Raw genomic sequence first — 26389 nt, forward strand, 5'->3', positions numbered from 1 at the left:
AAGGCCAATGTGGAGCCCAATAGAAATTTGTGTACTAATTGCATTGATGCTACTTTAAATAAAAGCCAATCTGTACATGTAAAGAAAATTTCACCAGACAACGAGGGGGAAGTTATGCCGACTAACTCTCCTCACGTGTCAGTACCTTCGCCTCCCGCTCAGGAGGTGCGTGATATTGTGGCGCCAAGTACATCAGGGCGGCCCATACAAATCACTTTGCAAGACATGGCTAATGTTATGACTGAAGTACTATCTAAATTGCCAGAATTTAGGGGTAAACGCGATCACTCTGGGGTGAGAACAGAGTGCGCTGATAATAATAGAGCCATGTCTGATACTGCGTCACAATTTGCAGAGCATGAGGACGGAGAGCTTCATTCTGTGGGTGACGGATCTGATCCAAGTAAACTGGACTCAGACATTTCAAATTTTAAATTTAAGCTTGAGAACCTCCGTGTATTATTAGGGGAGGTATTAGCGGCTCTGAATGATTGTAACACGGTTGCAATTCCAGAGAAAATATGTAGGCTGGATAAATATTTTGCAGTACCGACGTGTACTGATGTTTTTCCTATACCTAAAAGGCTTACAGAAATTGTTAACAAGGAGTGGGATAGACCCAGTGTGCCTTTTTCACCCCCTCCTATATTTAGAAAAATGTTTCCAATAGACGCCACCACACGGGACTTATGGCAGACGGTCCCTAAGGTGGAGGGAGCAGTTTCTACTCTGGCTAAGCATACCACTATCCCGGTGGAGGATAGCTGTGCTTTTTCAGATCCAATGGATAAAAAGTTAGAGGGTTACCTCAAGAAAATGTTTGCTCAACAAGGTTTTATATTACAACCCCTTGCATGCATTGCGCCTGTCACGGCTGCGGTGGCATTCTGGTTTGAGTCTCTGGAAGAGACCATTAGCTCAGCTCCATTGGATGAGATTATAGACAAGCTTAAAGTCCTTAAGCTAGCTAATTCTTTTATTTCTGATGCCGTAGTACACTTAACTAAGCTTACGACTAAGAACTCCGGATTCGCCATTCAAGCGCGCAGAGCGCTGTGGCTTAAATCCTGGTCAGCCGATGTGACTTCTAAATCTAAATTGCTTAACATACCTTTCAAAGGGCAGACATTATTCGGGCCTGGTTTGAAAGAAATTATCGCTGACATTACTGGAGGTAAGGGCCATGCCCTGCCTCAAGACAGAGCCAAACCAAGGGCTAAACAGTCTAATTTTCGTGCCTTTCGTAACTTCAAGGCAGGAGCAGCATCAACTTCCTCCGCTCCAAAACAGGAAGGAACTGTTGCTCGCTACAGACAGGGCTGGAAACCTAACCAGTCCTGGAACAAGGGTAAGCAGGCCAGAAAACCTGCTGCTGCCCCTAAGACAGCATGAAGTGAGGGCCCCCGATCCGGAAACGGATCTAGTGGAGGGCAGACTTTCTCTCTTCGCCCAGGCTTGGGCAAGAGATGTCCAGGATCCCTGGGCGTTAGAGATCATATCTCAGGGATATCTTCTGGACTTCAAAGCTTCTCCTCCAAAAGGGAGATTTCATCTTTCAAGGTTGTCAGCAAACCAGATAAAGAAAGAGGCGTTTCTACGCTGTGTACAAGACCTTTTACTAATGGGAGTGATCCACCCAGTTCCGCGGTCGGAACACGGACAAGGGTTTTACTCAAATCTGTTTGTGGTTCCCAAAAAAGAGGGAACCTTCAGACCAATCTTGGACTTAAAGATCCTAAACAAATTCCTAAGAGTTCCATCGTTCAAAATGGAAACTATTCGGACAATCTTACCTATGATCCAAAAGGGTCAGTACATGACCACAGTGGACTTAAAGGATGCCTACCTTCACATACCGATTCACAAGGATCATTATCGGTACCTAAGGTTTGCCTTCCTAAACAGGCATTACCAGTTTGTAGCTCTTCCCTTCGGGTTAGCTACGGCTCCAAGAATCTTTACAAAGGTTCTGGGCTCTCTTCTGGCGGTACTAAGACCGCGAGGAATATCGGTAGCTCCGTACCTAGACGACATTCTGATACAAGCGTCAAGTTTCCAAACTGCCAAGTCTCATACAGAGTTAGTTCTGGCATTTCTAAGGTCGCATGGGTGGAAGGTGAACGTAGAAAAGAGTTCTCTATTGCCACTCACAAGAGTTCCCTTCTTGGGGACTCTTATAGATTCTGTAGAAATGAAAATTTACCTGACAGAGGACAGGTTAACAAAACTTCTAAATGCTTGCCGTGTCCTTCATTCCATTCAACACCCGTCAGTGGCTCAATGCATGGAGGTAATCGGCTTAATGGTAGCGGCAATGGACATAGTACCTTTTGCACGCCTGCATCTCAGACCACTGCAATTGTGCATGCTAAGTCAGTGGAATGGGGATTACTCAGATTTGTCCCCTATGCTGAATCTGGATCAAGAGACCAGAGATTCTCTTCTATGGTGGCTTTCTCGGCCACATCTGTCCAGGGGGATGCCCTTCAGCAGGCCAGATTGGACGATTGTAACAACAGACGCCAGCCTGCTAGGTTGGGGCGCTGTCTGGAATTCCCATCATGGACTCAGGAGGAGAGACTCCTTCCAATAAACATTCTCTGAGGTTCATCAGGTTTCAGTCGGACAACATCACGACTGTGGCTTACATCAACCATCAGGGAGGGACAAGGAGTTCCCTAGCGATGATGGAAGTCTCAAAGATAATTCGCTGGGCAGAGTCTCACTCTTGCCACCTGTCAGCGATCCACATCCCAGGCGTGGAGAACTGGGAGGCAGATTTCCTAAGTCGCCAGACTTTTCATCCGGGGGAGTGGGAACTTCATCCGGAGGTGTTTGCCCAACTGCTTCGGCGTTGGGGCAAACCAGATCTGGATCTCATGGCGTCTCGCCAGAACGCCAAGCTTCCTTGTTACGGATCCAGGTCCAGGGACCCGGGAGCGGTACTGATAGATGCTCTGACAGCACCTTGGGTCTTCAACATGGCTTATGTGTTTCCACCTTTCCCGATGCTTCCTCGATTGATTGCCAGGATCAAACAGGAGAGAGCATCAGTGATTCTAATAGCGCCTGCGTGGCCATGCAGGACCTGGTATGCAGATCTAGTGGACATGTCATCCTGTCCACCATGGTCTCTGCCTCTGAGACAGGACCTTCTGATTCAGGGTCCTTTCAAACATCCAAATCTAATTTCTCTGAGGCTGACTGCATGGAGATTGAACGCTTGATTCTATCAAAGCGTGGATTCTCGGAGTCAGTGATTGATACCTTAATACAGGCTAGGAAACCTGTTACCAGGAAAATTTACCATAAAATATGGCGTAAATACTTACATTGGTGCGAATCCAAGAGTTACTCATGGAGTAAGGTTAGGATTCCTAGGATATTGTCTTTTCTACAAGAAGGTTTAGAAAAGGGTTTATCTGCTAGTTCGTTAAAGGGACAGATCTCAGCTCTGTCTATCCTTTTACACAAACGTCTGTCAGAAGTTCCAGACGTTCAGGCTTTTTGTCAGGCTTTGGCCAGGATTAAGCCTGTGTTTAAAACTGTTGCTCCGCCGTGGAGCTTAAACTTAGTTCTTAACGTTTTGCAGGGTGTTCCGTTTGAACCCCTTCATTCCATTGATATCAAGCTGTTATCTTGGAAAGTTCTGTTTTTAATGGCTATTTCCTCGGCTCGAAGAGTCTCTGAGTTATCGGCCTTACATTGTGATTCTCCTTATCTGATTTTCCATTCAGACAAGGTAGTTCTGCGTACTAAACCTGTGTTCTTACCTAAGGTAGTCACTAACAGGAATATCAATCAAGAGATTGTTGTTCCATCATTGTGCCCTAACCCTTCTTCAAAGAAGGAACGACTTCTGCACAATCTGGACGTCGTCCGTGCCCTGAAATTTTATTTGCAGGCAACTAAAGATTTTCGCCAAACTTCTTCCCTGTTTGTCGTTTATTCTGGACAGAGGAGAGGTCAAAAAGCTTCGGCTACCTCTCTCTCTTTCTGGCTTCGTAGCATAATACGTTTAGCCTATGAGACTGCTGGACAGCAGCCTCCTGAAAGAATTACAGCTCATTCTACTAGAGCTGTGGCTTCCACTTGGGCCTTTAAAAATGAGGCCTCTGTTGAACAGATTTGCAAGGCTGCAACTTGGTCTTCACTTCACACTTTTTCGAAATTTTACAAATTTTACACTTTTGCTTCTTCGGAGGCTGTTTTTGGGAGAAAGGTTCTACAGGCAGTGGTTCCTTCCGTGTAAAGATCCTGCCTGTCCCTCCCGTCATCCGTGTACTTTTAGCTTTGGTATTGGTATCCCATAAGTAATGGATGACCCGTGGACTGACTACACTTAACAGGAGAAAACATAATTTATGCTTACCTGATAAATTCCTTTCTCCTGTAGTGTAGTCAGTCCACGGCCCGCCCTGTTTTTACGGCAGGTCTAAATTTTAAATTAAACTCCAGTCACCACTGCACCCTATAGTTTCTCCTTTCTCGTTTGGTTTCGGTCGAATGACTGGGTATGACGTAGAGGGGAGGAGCTATATAGCAGCTCTGCTTGGGTGATCCTCTTGCACTTCCTGTTAGGGAGGAGATATAATCCCATAAGTAATGGATGACCCGTGGACTGACTACACTACAGGAGAAAGGAATTTATCAGGTAAGCATAAATTATGTTTTTTTATTAATAATACGCCCACTCTACACGTCAATGAAGCGAAACTAGAAAATCTAAGTGGGCAAGGAGAAGCTGCGTGACTGACATACAGGATACACACACTAACATGCAAATAAATACATTAGACAGCTTGGAAAGAGACTAAATTGAGACAGCACATGCGTGTATGCGCATTCAGCTCTTTGAAAACAGCAAGCTGTATGGCTTACAAGCTGATTGGATGCCACAGGAAAAAAATAGAGAAAGGAGGGGGGCTGGTGGGTTATTGGAAGAAACCATGGACTATAAGGTATATAAAGAACAATTTCTATATTGAATGTTTGTTATAAAAATGGACTTTAAACCATCACTTTAAATTCAATGGGAACTTTATTCCATTTAATAATAACTGCAACATTAGGATGTTCAAGATTTTCTTTTTTTGTTAATTATGTTGGCCATGATTCAAATATCTGTATAGTATGCATTTCCTGCCCTAATGCACCTACATTGTATCTCACTTATGCATGTCTTCACCAGAAACAAAGACAGATTTGGGAGTCAACCAGGAAATCTTGACACACTAAGGGATAGACCTCTGCAGAGTGCACAGTCTGACAGTAACCTACTCTCAGGTGAGGGAAACATATATTTGGGGCAGAGGGCACAGAAGATCTAACATGCATATAACTAATGAAGAGTTGCAAATCTGCTCTTTCACCCCTTCAAAATCCCTACCCTATTAATAAACCTACTAGTTTGCACTGTCATTTTAATTACATTTTTAAAAATATACTCTTAAATTTAACTACATTTACATTTAACTAAATTTAACGCATTCTCCCATCTTTTTCCTCTTGTATGTCTATAATTGCTTTTATTTGTATCTTATTTTCCCTTGTTACTTCTTAATTATTAATCCCAGTTATGAATTCCCAATCTCTAGCTACCCCAGCAGAAGCATCTCTTGTTAATCAGGAGCAAGTGACTGTCCCCTTATCACCAATTTTTCGCACTGGAAGTGACCCTGTCCTTCGAGCCAAAGGATTTCCACACCCTACTTTGGATGCTGCAGGGTCTACTGCCTTGAGGGGTTCAGATGGTCAGCTACACTGCAAAGCTCCACCAAAGCCCTTGAGGGCCCCTTCTATATTGTATCCAGAGCCCTCAGAAGAGGCAGATGCATACAGTGAACTTATACCTCGAGCACCTACAACCCTCAGAAGACAAGCTGATTCCTTAAAAGTAGAGGAAAGATGGAGAAACCGCATTCGAGCAACAGAAACAACGTTTGGATTTCTGGACTCAGAAATATCCCCAAAGGAGTATAATGTTGGGCTGGAAAATGAAGAGGCACTCAACTCTGTGACAGTAAATTCTATGGTAAACCTGCCTGTAGTGGATGATGAAGACAATTGTTTTGTGAGACCACAGATCCAGACCACCTCTTCCTTCCAGCCAAAAAACTTTTCATCTATACTTCTCTCTCCCGACAACAAGCCATTAGAACCTAATGCCCTGAGAAGACTGAAAGAGATTGTAAGTCAAAGTGACTGCCGAAAGAGTGCCTTGCACATACTGCGAGAGGACTGTAAAGTATGTATCAAAGAGCATCATGTTACTTCAGAGTTTATTATCGTCTCCCTATGATCTTTTGTATTACCTGTCCATTGTACCCCCATTTGACCATTATTTTGTTCTTCTTTAGTGCAAGTGCATGTAAACCAGTCTCTTATATAGTGGTAATATACCTTTCTGTTCTCCTCAGAAGCTTATATATATAGCGCTTTTGGGAAAACTGTTTATTTTCAACTTGTAATACGAGCACTTCCCAATGCACACAAAAAGCTTACTTCTAGAGGAGTTAGCACAAGACCGGGAACGTTAAATACTGCTCCACTTGTAACCTGGCCCATAATGGGTTGAAGTGCAATCTAAATTCCTCTCTATATTCTATCAATTGTTTTGCAAATAAAATATTTAAGTTGTAATTTCTCATTTACAGGAGATGCGCATTTGGGGTGTTTCTCCAGAAGAGCAACAATTGATGGGAGTGCAGTCAGGGTTAGAGTTAGTGACATTACCTTATGGACAGCAGCTTCGACGTGATCTCCTGGAAAGGTCAATATGTGTATAAAGATATATTGCTGTATATTTGTAGATTATTTATCCACTCTCAAAAACTAGTCATACACTCCATTGAGTTATGCCAGATTATTATAATTGTAGGATCTGGTATAGTATAGGGAGGTTTAATTTGTAACCAGTCGGTCTGTGCTAAAACAATTAGAATGTGTAGATGTGTTCACAGCAAAGGCATCCAAATGTGGTTTCCTCATTCAAATAGGTAGGTCACAGAACTCTTAAGACAACATATGGTTAACAGGAAAATAAACCACTAGATTCTATATACACTTTTCTTACACTTACACTAGTCTATTATTATTTTGATTTACCCCTCACAGATTGTTAAATACGATGCCATCAATGTCCACCTCCCTTGAAATTTCTCATGATGTATCTTCTTTTCCACATTTGTGTAATCAATTGGCCTCTGTTTAATTTTACATATATTACTGCCCTAATCATATTGAGTTAATTCTCTAAAAGCAGACCTGTTGGTCTTTATCTTCAACCAACTTAAAGCAACAGTTTACCCAAACATACTGGAATGTATTAAATTGTTTACAAGTAGCTCCTTTACCCTTATTTTTGCATGTGAAATAGATTATTTAGCCTGTGGCATCCCCATCTATACTGAAAGTTTCTATACTGAAGTCTAGGCTATTGATAAGCCTATGTAATCACAGCCAGCAGAATAAATTACACTCCCAGTGGGGTACAGGATAGTTAAGTAATAAAATTAAAATGTTCCATTTTTCGCTCTAAGTACTGAGCTGTGGTTTACAGACAAAGACAAGATAATATAATAAGTCTGTATAAACAAAGTGAAAGTAAAAGCACAAAACCAGCTAATTCATATAGACAAATTAACCTAAAAATTCAATTTCTCATACATTTTATACTCTGCAGCTGGTATAACGAGTCATTGGAAGTACATTAATTGAAAAACTATTTTACAGTGTACTGTCCCTTTAATCTAAAGTAAAAAAACAAAAAAAACAACAACAAATATTTAAGCTTAAAGGGATATGAAACCCCAAAATTTTCTTTTATGATTCAGATAGAACATACAATTATAAACAACTTTCCAAATTACTTATATTATCTAATTTGCCTGATTCTCTTGGTACCATTGTTGAATGACCAGCAATGCCTATGGGTAAGCCAATAAGATGAGGCTTATCTTTGCAGCCACCAATCAGTAGCTCCTAAGCCTATCTAGGTATGCTTTTCAACAAAGGATGCCAAGAGAATTAAGAAAATTTGATAAGAGAAGTTAATTGAAAAGTGGAAAAAAATTCCATCCTCTCTCTGAATCATGAGAGAAAAAAATAGGGCTTCATGTCCCTTTAAATATACTCACTACCTGTGAAATCTGAACTTTTGAAAGTGTAAAGGGTACTGCTGCTTTATATCACTTTCTAGTGCCTTCCACATGCCTATGCATTATTGTTTTATTGGTGTGAAGCAGAAATAATACATGCATTTTGGCAGATTAAAAAGTCCCATATGCAGAATTCCCTTGGACACTTTAAGAAGTATTCAAGATGTTTTTTTAAGGAGATTAATTTAGTATTAAGAACAAAATGTGAGGTAAAAGTATACAGTGACTAATGATCTATGTGTATACAGAATATTCTTGAATGTCTGACTATAATATATATATATATATATATATATATATACAGTTTATATATTTTATATATATACAGTTAGCCCTCAGTTTACGCCGGGGTTAGGTTCCAGAAGGAATGGTTGTAAATCGAAACCGTTGTAAATTGAAACCCAGTTTATAATGTAAGTCAATGGGAAGTGAGGGAGATAGGTTCCAGGCCCCTCTCAAAATTGTCATAAGGAACACCTAATACATTATTTTTAAAGCGTTGAAATGAAGACTTTAAATGCTAAACAGCATTATAAACCTAATACAATAATCACACAACACAGAATATATAATTAAACTAAGTTAAATGAACAAAAACATTTGCTAAACAGCATTATAAACCTAATAAAATAATCACACAACACAGACTTCACTTGCATTTTTCTGCATGCAGTTCTTTTTATGCATTCCAATCTGGACTGATTTATAGACAGAAAGATCTTGTTCCTTTGAAATCTGCTCGATAGCTCAGGTCTGGTTAAACTGATTAATTTCAGCTTGCTTGGCTTTGCTGCAACACAAGCGGACAGCTCCACCTACTGGCTATTTTAATAAATGCACTGCTTCTCAATGCTTTTCAATGGCAGTCACATGACTGGAAAAAAAGGTTGTTATTCGGAAACGTTGTAAATTGAACCTTTGTAAAACGAGGGCCACCTGTATACATATATATGGCTTAATATAGAAAGAATAATCCAACAGACAGCCATAGATATATCAAACGGTATGTAGCTTTATTCCAGGTAAAAACAACAGGACATGCTGTTAAAATTTCAAAACATAGTCTGACCGGTTTCAGTCTCCCTGACCGTAATCATAGACTAATACCTAACATGTGTAACATTCCTTTAAATAACATGTAGCATCTCCTGAATAGCCTGTTACACGCACACTCTAAACAAACAAAAAATATGTTCCAGCTATGACTAAGGGCCTATAGCAGACCTGAAACGTTGCATTTTTTACTTAAGACCCTGGCTTATGAGAGAATAAAGGTCTTTTAAACTACTGGAGGCTGGAAAATATTTTTTTTTGTTTGTTTGTTTGTTTGGAGAGTTTGCAGGATAAGGCAGATCCTGAGTTCCGTGCCCCACAAGCCACATACGCTTTGGTGCTGTCTTCTACATTTGCTCTAAAAACACGCACGCTCTAGCCACCCTAAACATGTGTTTAAGGGTATAGCTAAGAGCCAATTTTTACGTGTTAAAAGGAATTGTTCCCTTGAGAGCGATTTTTTGTTAGAGAGCAGAAAACTGAGAGATAGAATGATTAATAGAGGCTATTCAAAATAAGTCATTAATAAAGCATTCTATGAAACAAAGGCACTAAATCGGGATACACTGCTGAAAACAGATGATACCCGTAAAAAACAGGATTATTCATTAAATGTACACAAGCCAAAATTCATCACCTCTTTTTCAAACCAATATGATACTGTTTGCAATATTGTGAGGAAAAATCTACCGATTTTAATGGGAGACAAAGTCCTGAGGAATACTGTAGACAAGGGCTGTATGTTTGTTCCCAGGAGGAATGTTACTTTAGGTAATATACTAGCACCAAGTATGTTGAAAAGTGACAGGAATTTGACCAGCTCTTGGTTACTCCATAATGGGACCTATAAATGTGGAAGGAAGAATTGTAGTTCATGTGACCATATTTTCAGTTCTGAAACTTTTAAATCTACAGTCACAGGACAAGAGTTTTCCACTAAGGGGTGTATTAATTGTAAAAGTACCTTTATCATCTACTTGGTAGAATGTCACCTCTGTCAAAAACAATACTTGGGAAGAACAACAAGGGAGGTGGGTAAGCGTATTAGGGAGCATCTGTCATATATATCTAGCAGACTACCTTGCTCAGCCCTCTCTAAGCATTTCGTTGAGATACATAACCAAAACACAAAGACATTGAGATGGCAGGCTATAGAACAAATTAAAAAAACACCTAGAGGTGGTGATAAATATCCTATCCTTTGCAAACAGGAAACATATTGGATATTTAAATTAGAGAGCATGATACCCCTTGGTTTTAATTCCGAGTTTGATGTCATTAATTTCTGGCAGAGGTGATGAGGTTTTATGAACTGAGATATATTTATCTTATTTGAAAACATTATTATGTCATTCAGTCTCAACTTGTTCTTAACTACTTTCTATATTTAGAATATATACATGTTAGGATTAATACTTAACCTACCTTGATCATGATAGCTAATGTTTTGCTTTATCTTAATGTTTGTTTCGAGAGCAATATTTAAACATGATTGACAAAGTGTAAAAGTATCCTTATATTATTGCCATGTACTAGATATCGAGTTAACCAGGATTCATAGTGACATATTGAGACAATTATATTTTTTCTTTGTGGTTGATATCTAGGTATTATGTCCTCTACTTTGTATGTGGTATCTGTTTGTCAATTTGTTAAGTTTACATTGGCAAACAGACATATACTTAGCGTATCTAACCACTTTAAATTTTGCCTAATCAGTATATATGTCCCTAATCTACAAATGTAAAGGTCTATAAATATGAATATGTCTCTTTCATACATTATTAGCTTTATTACATATGTTCTAATGAATTGAGTATGCTTTGGAATACATGGAGTTAAATTTCATACTGTTTTGTTTTTAGCCAATCAGGAGATGCTACATGTTATTTAAAGGAATGTTACACATGTTAGATATTAGTCTATGATTACGGTCAGGGAGACCGAAACCGATCAGACTATGTTTTGAAATTTTAACAGCATGTCCTGTTGTTTTTACCTGGAATAAAGCTACATACCATTTGATATATCTATGGCTGTCTGTTGGATTATCCTTTCTATATTAAGCCATTAATCGTGGACAGTGGGGTGTCTACTTCTGACTACAGTCTCATACCCTTGGGCTCTTTTTATTACCTCTTATTTTCAAGATATCAAAGCACAGTGTTTGCATTTGTTACAACATTGCAGACTGTTTTTGTGACTGAATATGGGTGCTGAATTTCACTGAAAAAATATACAGCATTATCCACGGATCCAGCTTACGTCACCAGACTCCCTTATTGTGTTATACAGCTCGTACCTGTTTGGTCAACACTGGGAGGATTTTCCTGAGGATTTTCCTGACGTTTTTTAGTGAGAAGTGGATTAGTCACAGGGCGGTCATAAGACACCGAATCACACAGAATTCTCTATTTCTATTCCGGACATATCCTCTGTCCTGTGGATTTCACTGGGAGGAGTTTCGCAACTTATATACCGGATCAGCTCTTGATTGGTTAGAGGACGGTCACGGGACACAGGAAACAGAAAGTTCAAGTGTGAACGCAGGACTAGATGGAAACTGCCCTGCTCTTGAATCCGGCTATGCATATGGGGTGAGTTATCTGGAATTCACCTTAACGCTGTGTCTAAATGACCTAGTGGAGAACTGTTCCGTCCTTGGATTTTCACCACGTTGTTCTCCTTGGTATATCCCTGGGAGCTAGAGGTGAATTAACATGGGGTGAGAGAACCTGGTATTTACCTTCACATTGTGTCTATATGACCTAGAGAACTGTTCTATTCCTTCGTGAAATCTCCTTGGATTATCACCACGTTGTTCTCCTTTGTATATCTTTTGGAGCTAGTGGTGAATTAATTTATTGAGACTTTCTTTAAAATATTTGTGATGGGACTACTATAACTATACCATGAGCGTTTATTCTGTGTGTTTTCTGTTTAAAGGTTGTTGTTGCAGCTGTTGCCTTTTATGTCTATAATATCTCTTGTTTGTTCTCGTCTTTTATATATATATATATATATATATATATATATATATATATATATATATATATATATATATATACACACAGAGTGTTGCACTCTCACCAAAAGAACAACAGCTGCCAGGGTGCTCTTAGCATAACAGGTCCTGAAAGAAAATAAAGCACTCGCAGGTCTACAGTAAACAAACAAGCACCACACAATAAAATTGCTTGTTTGTTGACTGAAGACCAGAGAGTGCTTTATTTTCTTTCAGGACACACATATAATATATGTATTGAGTATAGGGCCCACTTTTTTCCCCTAAGGAAAATCTTTAAATTAGGGGTGCAGCCTATAATTGGATGAGGCCTATAATTGGATGTTATTTGCAGTTTTTGCATCAGCGTGTGTGCTATGGGCGGTTGGAGGCTGGAGCAGACAGAAGTAGACAGCAGCAGTGAGGAGAGTGACGATGGGAGCTGCTGTGGGCGTCTGAGACTGGGCAGTTGGCGGACAGACTAGGAGATGGCAAAAAATGAAGAGGATACCGGGTTTTAAAGTTAAAAGGTGAACTTTATTTATCTTCAGTAAAAAACATCATATAGACATGTCTATATGATGTTTTTTGCTTAAGATAAATAATGTTCAACACCCAGATCCTCTTAATTTTTTGCTACTGGGGCCGCTGTTTAATTTTCCTGGAAGTTGGTTCCTGTTGTTCAGCGGAATAGACCTACCTATAGGCAGATATGGATTGCTCCAAGGGGCGGGACTGGGACTATCGATTATGATGACGTGGGATGCCAAGGATCGGCACAAGGAGTAGCGCGATCTGCGCGGTAGCCTCTGATGACAAGGTAGTTTCCCTTACATACGTACATTTTACCCTAGCACATAACCAGGGCCGGACTGGGAAATCAGACCGGCCCTGGAAACTTGTATGACCTGGCCCAGCCCTTCCCCCTCAAGCTCAGTCCCGCCCCCCTCCGGCTCAGCCTTGTCCCCTCCGACTCAGCATCGTCCCCCTCCCTCCCTCCTCCTGGTTAATGGTCCAATCCAGCCCTGCTTGAATATACATCATTTCTTACTGTTTGCCATCCAGTGAGTAAAGGTCAACGTAACGTATATATGTAAACAAGAAGCACACATCTTACAGACATCTGTGTGAACCGTCCTCACCCTGTACCAGACTTTGAATTTGACAGCAGTGGCAGGTCTAAGTGCCCTCTCCTTTAAGCATTGTCTGCATCTGCAGCTTGGTATTATTCGGGAGTAAAAATAATCCTTCAATAGCGTAAGGTAAAAGTTACAACACTCAAAGTGCAAACATGGTTCAGACAGGAACGGAGGGGGAGGCTGACGGGATCATAGTTAGAAGCGGCGCGTGCATGGTTTGTAAGCCCGCACATCCCTCACAACTGTCCTATTGCTGCTCTCCACACACACCGGAGCTGCCCCTGCCGGCCCACACACCCCAGCTGCCCCTGCCGGCCCACGGGGATTTATTCCAGTATCCTGGCGGCCCAATCCGGCCCTGAACATAACCTGACTTACCCATACCCACTTTCCTCAGTCAGTATAACCCTCCTGAGTTTAGGACTAAATAGAGGCATTACCGTGAGCAGGGAGCATCTGACAGATGTTTAAGCGTCCTTTGCAATTAACATTTGGTCTCACAGTCCACTTTGCACTGAACGGACACTATTTGCACAGAGTTACAGTTTTTTAGACTCAAGCTGGACACAGTGCCTGGAAAATTTTGCAGGGAGAGGAGGAGAAGCAGTGTGGAGGTGCAAATTAAATTTTCTGTAAAATGGCACCAAACTTTAAGGGTGCAGCTTATAATTTGGTGCAGCCTATACTCGGGACAATACGATATATATATATTCATATGCTGTATGAAAAATAAAATGGGAAAGCAAAAAATCTAAAGGGAAGCTGACTGGAACAGCCAATAGAATGCAAGCTCAATCTTATTGGCTGATTGGATTTTTTCACCTTTAATTCCGATTGGCTGAATTCTATCTTGGATGACATCACTTAAAGGAACCTTTATTCTGGAAGAGTCGTCGTAAGAAGAGGATGCTCCGCGCCAGATGTCTTGAAGATGGAGCGGCTCCACGCCAGATGGATGAAGATAGAAGATGCCGTCTAGATGAAGACTTCTGCCCGTCTGGAGGACCACTTCTGCCGGCTTGGATGAAGACTTCTCCCGGCTTCGTTGAGGACTTCTTGCCGCTTGGATGAAGACTTCTCCCGGCTTCGTTGAGGATGGATGTTCGGTCTTCAAAACTGTAAGTGGATCTTCGGGGGTTAGTGTTAGGTTTTTTTTAAGGGTTTATTGGGTGGGTTTTATTTTTAGATTAGGGTTTGGGCACTTGAAAAAGAGCTAAATGCCCTTTTAAGGGCAATGCCCATACAAATGCCCTTTTCAGGGTAATGGGGAGCTTAGGTTTTTTAGATTATGATTTGATTTGGGGGGTTGGTTGTGTGGGTGGTGGGTTTTACTGTTCGGGGGTTGTTTGTATTTTTTTTTACAGGTAAAAGAGCTGATTTCTTTGGGGCAATGCCCCGCAAAAGGCCCTTTTAAGAGCTATTTGCAGTTTAGTTTAGGCTAGTGTTTTTTTTATTTTGGGGGGGCTTTTTTATTTTGATAGGGCTATTAGATTAGGTGTAAGTAGTTTAAATATCTGATAACTTATTTTTTATTTTGTGTAATTTAGTGTTTTGTTTTGTTTGTAATTTAGTTAATTGTATTTAATTAATTTAATTTATTTAATTGTAGTGTAAGGTTAGGTGTTAGTGTAAGACAGGTTAGGTTTTATTTTACAGTTAACTTTATATTAAATTTTAGCTAGGTAGTTAGTAAATAGTTAATAACTATTTATTAACTATTCTACCTAGTTAAAATAAATACAAACTTGCCTGTAAAATAAAAATAAAACATAAGCTAGATACAATATAACTATTAGTTATATTGCTGCGGGATGTGTACCCGGTCCGATATGAGAGTGCAGTCCCCTTCCGTGTTTTGTATATGTCTAGGGCAATTACATAAGCCTGTGCACCCTTCCCTTGTTCCCAGTTTGTTTGGATTTGAGAGCTTGCATTGTGTGGCTGTTTTAGGGTCCCAGGTATTGGAAAGGACCTTGATGTGGTAACTGGGCTTGTCCCATTTGGCCAAATGCGGTAACTAACCTTTCCATTTTTGCTTTTAAATCTTAGCTGAGAGCTTGTAAGTGAGTGCTGGACTTTCTTTGTGTGTTTTATTTATATATATATATATATATATATATATATATATATATATGTGTGTGTATATATACACATACAAATTGACTTTTCTGGCAGCCCTGTGTCGAGCAAGTCTATCTGTGCCATTTTTCCAACACATATACACATTTAAACACATTAATACACACACCTATATATACACACACCACCAGCAAAAAGATTATGATTCACTGAAGGCTCAGATCATGGTTAGCATTTTGTAGCAATAAAGATTTTTTAAATGAAGGAGACACAGACCAATCAGATCATGCAATAACGGCCGAGGGCAGATACGCTCCAGAGAATTCTGTTCTAATCAGAGCCTCGGGTGCCGCAACCACCTCTGGGAACTTAACCATGGGTCCCACCCCCACAATGTGCTTTTAAAGGTTCTCGGACAGACCGGACTGTTATCTAACGGACATTTGTCTGTCAGATTATTATACATTGCACACGCATTCTGTCCAAGAACCTTTCAAGGCACGTTGTGGGACCCATGGTTAGGTTCCCAGAGGCAGTTGCGGCACCCGAGGCTCTGATTAGTACAGAACTCTGTGTAGTGTATCTGCCCTCAGACATTATTGCATGATCTGATTGGTCTGTGTCTCCGTGATATCACCAAATGCACAACCAGTCGGATAATGGTTTCATGTTGTCGCTAGCGCCTAGTTGTTTGGCTGTACTGAAGCAAAAGTCGCTTGCTGAATGGGATCATGGGCTGGAGGGCGTGCCTAGCGTTATAGGCACTCACCCTGACGCAATCCCATTATTGAAATCACGCAATTTCAGGCTTTTACTTTTTTGTTTACATCAGAACTTTGTTCCAATGTAGACAAATAAGTGTGGGCGGAAAGGGGTTAAAGAGACATTCCAGCCAAAATGGGAATCCGCATGGATGTATTTCAGTTTTGAATAGAAGTATTTTTGTAATATACATGTATTATTAAAAATGCTTCTAATTAAAGCTATAGCTGTTTCAAATCTGTATTTAAGTATGCACCATGCACCAGTATTTTAAACAGAGCACTTGTTCAGATAGCCTAAAGTGCTTGTACCATCTGGTAATGACTCCGTTTGATAATGGTGACACTGGTGCTCTGAGCAGCTGCAGTATTTAAAATGCTGGTGCACTGAGAATATCTAGCTATGCTTCACATGCACATGCAGAGAAAAATGCTAACACTAACAGTGATAACTTTTACTAGAAGCATTTTTGCCAATACATGTATATTGCAAATATGTTTCTATTTAATTAATCTATGTGCATTTAAATTTTGACTGGAATGTCCCTTTAAGCTTAATGTAGCTTAATGATACTAATGCTGATGTCAATTCACTTGTGAGCTCAGTGTATTGAGATGTGCAAGATTGGGAATCCAGTCCGTTTGTAAGGCAAAAACCTGAAGCAAAATTGGAGGTGCTTCAAACATCCAAACTTGATATGGTCTGATTCGGCTCATAGAGCAATTTTATACTGGACTGTTTATTAACTAAAGGGATAAGTGCAACTTTGCAATTTACGGTACCTTAAGAGAGTTTTTATATGAACAGCACATTAATCTGAGTGATGAGTCGAAAGCTACGGTATTTAATGAAAACCTAAATAGGAACTTTGGGATCCCATATGGTTTATGGTTTGTGCACAAACTTCAGGTTACCTCAGTGGCCATAATTTTGATTCTTATTCCGATTTCTATTTTTCCATAGCTAATTATTAGTTTATTTTGCCCATATTATATTTTGATAGCTGTGATGTATTGTATTTTTATTTAATTGTGTAACTGAGGATAGTCTCCTCATTGGTTATATTTATTACATTTTGCAGGAATAACCCAATCCTGGAAGGAGTTGTCTTTCTTTTTTTTTTTTTTTTTTTTTTTTATATTCCCCAAGCACTGGGAGAGGTGCAATACATAGTTTTGAGACATTATCCCTTAATGGGCTGTTGCAGATACTAAATTGTGTAGTGCAGATTATTGATTTAATTAATATATATATGTTATAAAATACACATCTGTTTATATTTACATTATGGCAGTTTAACTTAAAGGGACAGTCTATTCAAAATTAAACTTTTATGATTCAGATAGGGCATGCAATTTTAAACAACTTTCCAATTTACTTTTATCATTTAATTTGCTTTCGGCTAGATTTAGAGTTTTGTCGGTAACGACCCGTGTAGCTAACGCTGGCTTTTTTTTCCCCGCACCTTTTAAATACAGCTGGTATTTAGAGTTCACGGAATGGCTGCGTTTTCAGTGCGTTAGGCTCCAAAAAGGGAGCGTAGAGCATAATTTACCGCCACTGCAACTCTCAATACCAGCGTAGCTTACGGACGCGGCCAGCTTCAAAAACGTGCTTGTGCACGATTCCCCCATAGGAAACAATGGGGCAGTTTGAGCTGAAAAAAACCTAACACCTGCAAAAAAGCAGCGTCCAGCTCCTAACGCAGCCCCATTGTTTCCTATGGGGAAACACTTCCTATGTCTGCACCTAACACCCTAACATGTACCCCGAGTCTAAACACCCCTAACCTTACACTTATTAACCCCTAATCTGCCGCCCCCGCTATCGCTGACCCCTGCATATTATTATTAACCCCTAATCTGCCGCTCCGTACACCGCCGCAACCTACATTATACCTATGCACCCCTAATCTGCTGCCCCTAACACCGCCGACCCATATATTATATTTATTAACCCCTAATCTGCCCCCCACAACGTCGCCTCCACCTACCTACAATTATTAACCCCTAATCTGCCGACCGTACCTCACCGCTACTCTAATAAATGTATTAACCCCTAAAGCTAAGTCTAACCCTAACACCCCCCTAATTTAAATATAATTTAAATCTAACTAAATAAATTAACTCTTATTAAATAAATTATTCCTATTTAAAGCTAAATACTTACCTGTAAAATAAATCCTAATGTAGCTACAATATAAATAATAATTATATTGTAGCTATTTTAGGATTTATATTTATTTTACAGTCAACTTTGTAATTATTTTAACCAGGTACAATAGCTATTAAATAGTTAATAACTATTTAATAGCTACCTAGTTAAAATAATTACAAAATTACCTGTAAAATAAATCCTAACCTAAGTTACAATTAAACCTAACACTACACTATCAATAAATTAATTAAATAAATTACCTACAATTATCTACAATTAAACCTAACACTACACTATCAATAAATAAATTAAATTAAATACCTACAAATAAATACAATTAAATAAACTAACTAAAGTACAAAAAATAAAAAAAACTAAGTTACAAAAAATAAAAAAAATAACTTACAAACATAATAAAAATATTACAACAATTTTAAGCTAATTACACCTACTCTAAGCCCCCTAATAAAATAACAAAGCCCCCAAAATAAAAAAATGCCCTACCCTATTCTAAAATTAAAATAGAAAAGCTCTTTTACCTTACCAGCCCTTAAAAAGGCCCTTTGCGGGGCATGCCCCAAAGAATTCAGCTCTTTTGCCTGTAAAAAAAAACATACAATACCCCCCAAAATTACAACCCACCACCCACATACCCCTAATCTAACCCAAACCCCCCTTAAATAAACCTAACACTAAGCCCCTGAAGATCTTCCTACCTTGTCTTCACCATGCCAGGTATCACCGATCGCTCCAGGCTCCGAAGTCTTCATCCAAGCCCAAGCGGCGGCTGGCGATCCATCATCCGGCTGAAGTCTAATATCAAGCGACGGCTGAAGAGGTCCAGAAGAGGCTCCAAAGTCTTCATGCTATCCGGGCAGAAGAGTAGATCCGGACCGGCAACCATCTTCTTCAAAGCGGTGACAAGCGGCTCCATGTTGAAGACCTCCGGCGCGGATCCATCCTCTTCTTGCGACGACCTAAGTCCGAATGAAGGTTCCTTTAAATGACGTCATCCAAGATGGCGTCCCTCGAATTCCGATTGGCTGATAGGATTCTATCAGCCAATCGGAATTAAGGTAGGAAAAATCTGATTGGCTGATGGAATCAGCCAATTAGATTCAAGTTCAATCCGATTGGCTGATCCAATCAGCCAATCAGATTGAGCTCGCATTCTATTGGCTGATCGGAACAGATTTTCCCTACCTTAATTCCGATTGGCTGATAAAATCCTATCAGCCAATCTGAATTCGAGGGACGCCATCTTGGATGACGTCATTTAAAGGAACCTTCATTCGGACTTAGGACGTCGCAAGAAGAGGATGGATCCGCGCCGGAGGTCTTCAACATGGAGCCGCTTGTCACCGCTTGGAAGAAGATGGTTGCCGGTCCGGATCTACTCTTCTGCCCGGATAGGAGGAAGACTTTGGAGCCTCTTCTGGACCTCTTCAGCTGTCGCTTGATAGAAGACTTGAGCCGGATGATGGATCTCCAGCCCCTGCTTGGGCTTGGATGAAGATTTCGGATCCTGGAGCGATCGGTGATACCTGGCATGGTGAAGACAAGGTAGGAAGATCTTCAGGGGCTTAGTGTTAGGTTTATTTAAGGGGGGTTTGGGTTAGATTAGGGGTATGTGGGTGGTGGGTTGTACTGTTGGGGGGGGGTATTGTATGTTTTTTTTTTACAGGCAAAAGAGCTGAATTCTTTGTGGCATGCCCCGCAAAGGGCCCTTTTAAGGGCTGGTAAGGTAAAAGAGCTTTTCTATTTTAATTTTAGAATAGGGTAGGGCATTTTTTTTATTTTGGGGGGCTTTGTTATTTTATTAGGGGGCTTAGAGTAGGTGTAATTAGTTTAAAATTGTTGTAATATTTTTCTAATGTTTGTAAATATTTTTTTATTTTTTGTAACTTAGTTCTTTTTTATATTTTGTACTTTAGTTAGTTTATTTAATTGTATTTATTTGTAGGTATTGTATTTAATTAATTTATTGATAGTGTAGTGTTAGGTTTAATTGTAGATAATTGTAGGTAATTTATATAATTAATTTATTGATAGTGTAGTGTTAGGTTTAATTGTAAATTAGGTTAGGATTTATTTTACAGGTAATTTTGTAATTATTTTAACTAGGTAGCTATTAAATAGTTCTTAACTATTTAATAGCTATTGTACCTGGTTAAAATAAATACAAAGTTGCCTGTAAAATAAATATTAATCCTAAAATAGCATAATTATAATTTATATTGTAGCTATATTAGGGTTTATTTTACAGGTAAGTATTTAGCTTTAAATAGGAATAATTTATTTAATAAGAGTTAATTTATTTCGTTAGATTTAAATTATATTTAACTTAGGGGGTGTTAGTGTTAGGGTTAGATTTAGCTTTAGGGGTTAATACATTTATTAGAGTAGCTGTGAGGTACGGTCGGCAGATTAGGGGTTAATGCTTGTAGTTAGGTGGCGACTATGTTAGGGAGGGCAGATTAGGGGTTAATACTATTTATTATAGGGTTATTGAGGCGGATTAGGGGTTAATACATTTATTATAGTAGCGGTGTGGTCCGGTCGGCAGATTAGGGGTTAATAAGTGTAGGTAGGTGGAGGCGACGTAGGGGGCGGCAGATTAGGGGTTAATAAATATAATATAGGGGTCGTCTGTGTTAGGGGCAGCAGATTAGGGGTACATAGGTATAATGTAGGTTGCGGCGGTGTACGGAGCGGCAGATTAGGGGTTAAAAAATATGCCATAGCGGGGGCGGCAGATTAGGGGTTAATAAATATTATGTAGGTGTCGGCGGTGTTAGGGGCAGCAGATTAGGGGTACATAGGGATAACGTAGGTGGCGGCGGTGTACGGTCGGCAGATTAGGGGTTAAAAATTTTTAATAGAGTGGCGGCGATGTGGGGGGGCCTCGGTTTAGGGGTACATAGGTAGTTTATGGGTGTTAGTGTACTTTAGAGCACAGTAGTTAAGAGCTTTATAAACCGGCGTTAGCCCAGAAAGCTCTTAACTACTGACTTTTTTCTGCGGCTGGAGTTTTGTCGTTAGATTTCTAACGCTCACTTCAGCCACGACTCTAAATACTGGCGTTAGAAAGATCCCATTGAAAAGATAGGATATGCAATTGACGTAAGGGGATCTGCGGTATGGAAAAGTCGCGGCTGCAAAGTGAGCGTTAGACCCTTTCCTGACTGACTCTAAATACCAGCGGTAGCCCAAAACCAGCGTTAGGACCCTCTAACGCTGGTTTTGACGGCTAACGCCAAACTCTAAATCTAGCCATTTGTTCCCTTGGTGGTATTTTGAAAAGTTATAACTAGGTAGGCTCAAACTGATTTCTAAACTGTTGAAAACCGCCTCTTAGCTCAGAGCATTTTGAAAGTTTTTCACAGTTAGACAGTACTAGTTCATGTGTTTACTATAGATAACATTGTGCTCACTCCCGTGGAGTTATTTAGGCGTCTGCACTGATTGGCTAAACTGCATGTCCATCAAAAGCACTGAGATAAGAGGGCAGTCTGCAGAGGCTTAGATACAAGGTAATCACAGAGGTAAAATATATATAAATATAATTGTGTTGGTTATGAAAAACTGGGGAATGGGTAAAAAAGGGATTATCTATCTTTTTAAACAATAAAAATTCTGGTGTAGACTGTCCCTTTAACCACTGCTCATAAGAATCCTCCTATGCAAATAAACCTAAGTGCAAGGTCCCCCACTTTAATAAAACACTAGCCACAATATCCTGATCCCTTTACCACACTTTAATGCTACATATGCTGTGCAGAACTTTTCCTCACAAACAACACTAACCACATGGAATCAGTCCCCTAACTGCAAACCCCTTTTACTGTAACCTCCTTTATTAGCCCATCCCCACAAATTCCTCCCACAGCCTCTCTTCAGTAAAACCACAATACATATAACCACCTGTATACTAACCCCAGTCTATAACCACAGTGTTGTGCCCCTCACTCATAACCAATACCACCCATTATCTCACAGTCCTAAATTACATTACATATTTAAAAATAATAAAAGCCCCTTACATTGTTGTCTTTAGCTTCTTCTGGACATCAGCAGCAGGGAGATAAAGAGATCTATTTGGGATGTGGCATTATGCTGAGCTGCTGTTATTGCATGTCTTGTTGTATTATGATAAAGTATGTTTTGTCACTTAAATAAACAATTTCAAATGTACTGCTGTGACATGGACAGTAAAGCAAAAGAAACATTATTTCAAGTAAACTGCTGTGAGAGACAGTGGAGTAAATACAAAGCAAAGGTTGGGACTGTACTGTTAGCATCCATATGAGTTTACCGCCCCAAAGGAAACCCCAACCAATTGTGATTTCAAAGAATTATCAGTTCTAAAAAATGAATATCAAATAATAATTATAAACCATCACAAGAAGGTAAACAGAAAAAAATACCCAAATAAAATATTAAAGAATATGATTTTTTCTTTCTTTCTAGACACCACCTACTCTCCCTAGGGGTAGCTGTGGATATCCTAGGTTGCACAGGAGCAGTGGTAGAGAGAGCAAATACATTGCACCGTATTATTCAGTTGGCAGTGGAGTTGCGGGATTTTGCAGGAGATCTCTTTGCTTTCTCTGCTGTTATGAAAGCCCTTACACTCCCTCAGGTAAGAAAAAGAAAATCTCAAAGAACTTTATTGAAATAGTGGAGATGGGTTAATACTAAAGTACAGTAAGTGTCAAATGTTGTGAGCATTGCACAATAATTTTCATATATACAGCAACCTTTTAGAATGTGACCAAAGTGTCATGAATAACCCCCTCCCCCAAATTTATAATTGAACCCCTTAGTTAGCAATACTTCCCTTGTAGAGGGGGCTGCAAGATTGATTTGTTATACAACCATCAGTGGGTTTACCAGGGCCTAACTCTAATAGCCACATAATTGACTTGGTAAATGTTCACTCCTTTTTTAAATCACAACATTATGAAGTTGAGTGATTTTATTTTTTCTGATGTATCATTTTAATGCTTGATGTCTCCAGCAACAGTTCTATAAGAAACCATGAAGGATTTGGGGAAAGGGTTGTTAAGGGAGTAAAGCTTACAAGAATGGTAAGAAGGCAGTTTAGGGATGATATGACATGAGTCAGCAAGCAAGATTAAGATAGGATTGATAACTAATACCCTCAGCCTATCCTTAAAAGTTATTTCATGGTTCTTTTCAAAGGTTACCCGCCTGGAACATACATGGCAGACGCTTCGTGAGAACTATACCCAGAGTGCAATCTCCTTCCAAAAACATCTAAAACCAGCTTTGATGGAGCTGGATGAATGTCAGTGTTAGCTACTTCCAGTGGTGACTTTTTGTTTCTGCGTTATAACCTTCATTCTGACGTTGCCTTTTTTCTTAACCTCTGGTCTTTTCCCCTTTGACCTTTTATCAATAGACTTAACAATTTTTTTACTTTGTCTTGAAAGTTAACTTTTTTTCTTAGCCTCTGACCCTTTTCTCTACTGCCCCTTCTCATGTAGGTATCTCTCTGCCACCTTCCAACGGTATTGTAGTCCCCCACATTCTCCCTGTGCTCCGGGCAATGGAGGGGGAGCTTGACTGGGGGGGGCCTGTGGAGGACAGCTGTGGACGACTACTCCGTGTGCTGCAGGCTGCTAGATCTTATGCTACTAATGCAGAAGTACACAGAAATAATGCAGAAACCAAGCTTGGAGGTAAGATCACAAGATGGAAGGAAACATTAGAGAATACAGATGAGAGAGAAGAGATTGAGGAAAAAGAAAAGAAAGGAAAGAAATGGGGACAAAAGAAAGGGCTTGGGAGAAATACATTTCAATAAAGAGACGTAAACAGGTAGGGAAGTAAAAAGGTGCTTAAAGAGGAAAAAATACAATGGAAAAAAATGAGGGTCAAATATTAGAGATGAGTTGAGAAGAAGGAGAAACTGCAATAAAGGTCAGGAGCATACACGAAGCATGGTGATATAACAGGAGAGGGTTACACGACCTGGGAAAGCCATTGTTCATTCTAATTATTTTTTCCACAGGATTTGAGCCTCACCCGGAGCTGAGGGAAGCTTTCCAGACAGAATTTTCTATGAGGCTGTTTTGGGGAAGTAAAGGTGTTGGTGTGGAACAGAGTGAACGATACAAGAAGTTTGATCAAATCTTAACAGTTTTATCCCAAAAATTGGAGCCAGACAGTGAGAGACGCAAAACTCTGAGTCCTGTATATGGAACTGTCCGCTAAACTAGTCTGTATAACTTATCATATGTCACTTCTTTATAACACTGTTACTCATTGCATCACTTTGTGATGCTATAGGTAATATATAGCATATCACTGTCATATAGTGTGTCGGTGATACTCATTACTACAAATTATTTTAACTATGTCACACTGAATGTTCCTGTGATACTGCGCCAGTGTTATCAGTTCAACTTTAGTGAGACAATAAGAGCTGAACGTTTGCACCCTATTTATGAAAGTGTCCGTTAGACTACTCTTCACCCCACATTTCACCTACTGCGACAATGGTATCATACACCACACTTTAATAATGTTACACAAAACACTAGGCTTGCCTTTGACACTGTATCAAATCACTGCACCTTATTGTTATTCTGTCACATTATGTAGCTCACAATAGCAATTTATCACACGTTATAATTCCATGTAACACTACAACATCCCTAGTACACTATATCAAAAAGGACCCACTCTAGTGTATGACACACTGCTCTTCCCTGTTACACAGTATATGACAAATGTCACACTGCAGTTTCTTTGTGAGAAGACTATACTAAACTATTTCTCATAGCAATACTTTAAAATATTACAGGGAAATTTGGTGTGCGTGAAATAAACTACATGTTCCTATAATATAGTGTTAATACAGTACACTGTTACATTGTATCAAGGTCAGTGCCTTCATGTAACTATCACAAACTGTCTCACTGTGAGATTTTGCCATATTCTGTACATCCCTTTCTATTCCTGTGCTAGTTTATAGCATACACCAGAATTATGCAAAACCATAGGACATATTTTTATTATTTCCCTACATGAGAGGCTGTACCATTTAATTCACCCCTATGTCTGTTGTAAGACAGTTTCTTATAACTCACCTCTGAGTCACTATCTAAAACATAGTATCATTTCCTTATGACTAAAACACACTGCATCTCCCTCTGAACGTGTTACTCATTTGCACATTCTTATAAAGCTTTACCTCCTTGTGATGCTTCACCTCACCATACCTGCCACTGACAAAATCACAAAAGGCACCATGACAATATAGTTGTGAAGTACTAAGTGTGGAGATAAATATTACAAAAAAATAAAAAAAAATGTAGAGATGGACAATATTTTTGTAATGTTATATATATTTTAAATTGTTTTATTAAAGTTTATTTTATAATGAGTTATCTAATATTTTTCTTGTTTCATATTTTATAACACCTAATTTAAATACATAAACATGTTTTGCTATTTCTTTAACACTTTAGGGTTGTTTCCAACATAAAGCATTGACTGCCCTCTCTGAGGTTAGCTCACATTCTCTGTACTATTCTGGGGTTTAGCTGGAACCCAAATTTACTGATAACCTTTGTAAAAGTATTCTCATGAATATATTAACAATACTTTTAATATGTGTAGGGATTCTGTTAATATATTAATTATCCTGTCAGTTGTGTATTTAGTGGTATTTAGGTGCTTGCCTAAGTCTATCTGAAGATCTCAAAGGTTAGAACTTCCCTCTTTTCACATAAAGAGACAGAATAACTGCATTCACACGAAATCCAGGATTCTATCAGATTTTGCTACCTTATCAGAATTTTCTACCTGTCAGTGTGCATGCTCTGTATTACATAATCGCATTCCACATATGTTAAAAAGGAATGTGTAGAATGCGATTATATAATCAGTAGCATGCGCACTGAGAGGTAGCAAATTCTGAAGGAAGTTGTCCTGTTGGATTTTGCTGCGACCAATAAATGGGCGCATGCCCAGTTTAATCACTTGTCACGGTGGAAAATGAAAGC

At 39.4% G+C, this 26389-nt stretch overlaps 1 protein-coding gene across 1 annotated transcript in view; it reads left to right on the forward strand.

Annotated features, from left to right (window-relative positions):
- The window catches only part of LOC128651210 (breast cancer anti-estrogen resistance protein 3 homolog), a 65790-nt gene extending 40023 nt beyond the window's left edge, over window positions 1–25767 (forward strand). The window contains exons 4-10 of the mRNA XM_053704485.1: window positions 5192–5286; window positions 5598–6247; window positions 6657–6772; window positions 22824–22995; window positions 23559–23664; window positions 23864–24058; window positions 24391–25767. Of these exons, the coding sequence (XP_053560460.1) occupies window positions 5192–5286; window positions 5598–6247; window positions 6657–6772; window positions 22824–22995; window positions 23559–23664; window positions 23864–24058; window positions 24391–24593 (1537 nt within the window). The 3' untranslated portion in view covers window positions 24594–25767. The remainder of the gene's footprint in view (window positions 1–5191; window positions 5287–5597; window positions 6248–6656; window positions 6773–22823; window positions 22996–23558; window positions 23665–23863; window positions 24059–24390) is intronic.
- Window positions 25768–26389: the final 622 nt, after the last annotated feature.

This window comes from Bombina bombina, chromosome 1 (assembly GCF_027579735.1).
Source record: "Bombina bombina isolate aBomBom1 chromosome 1, aBomBom1.pri, whole genome shotgun sequence".
NCBI classification, from domain to species: Eukaryota; Metazoa; Chordata; class Amphibia; order Anura; family Bombinatoridae; genus Bombina; species Bombina bombina.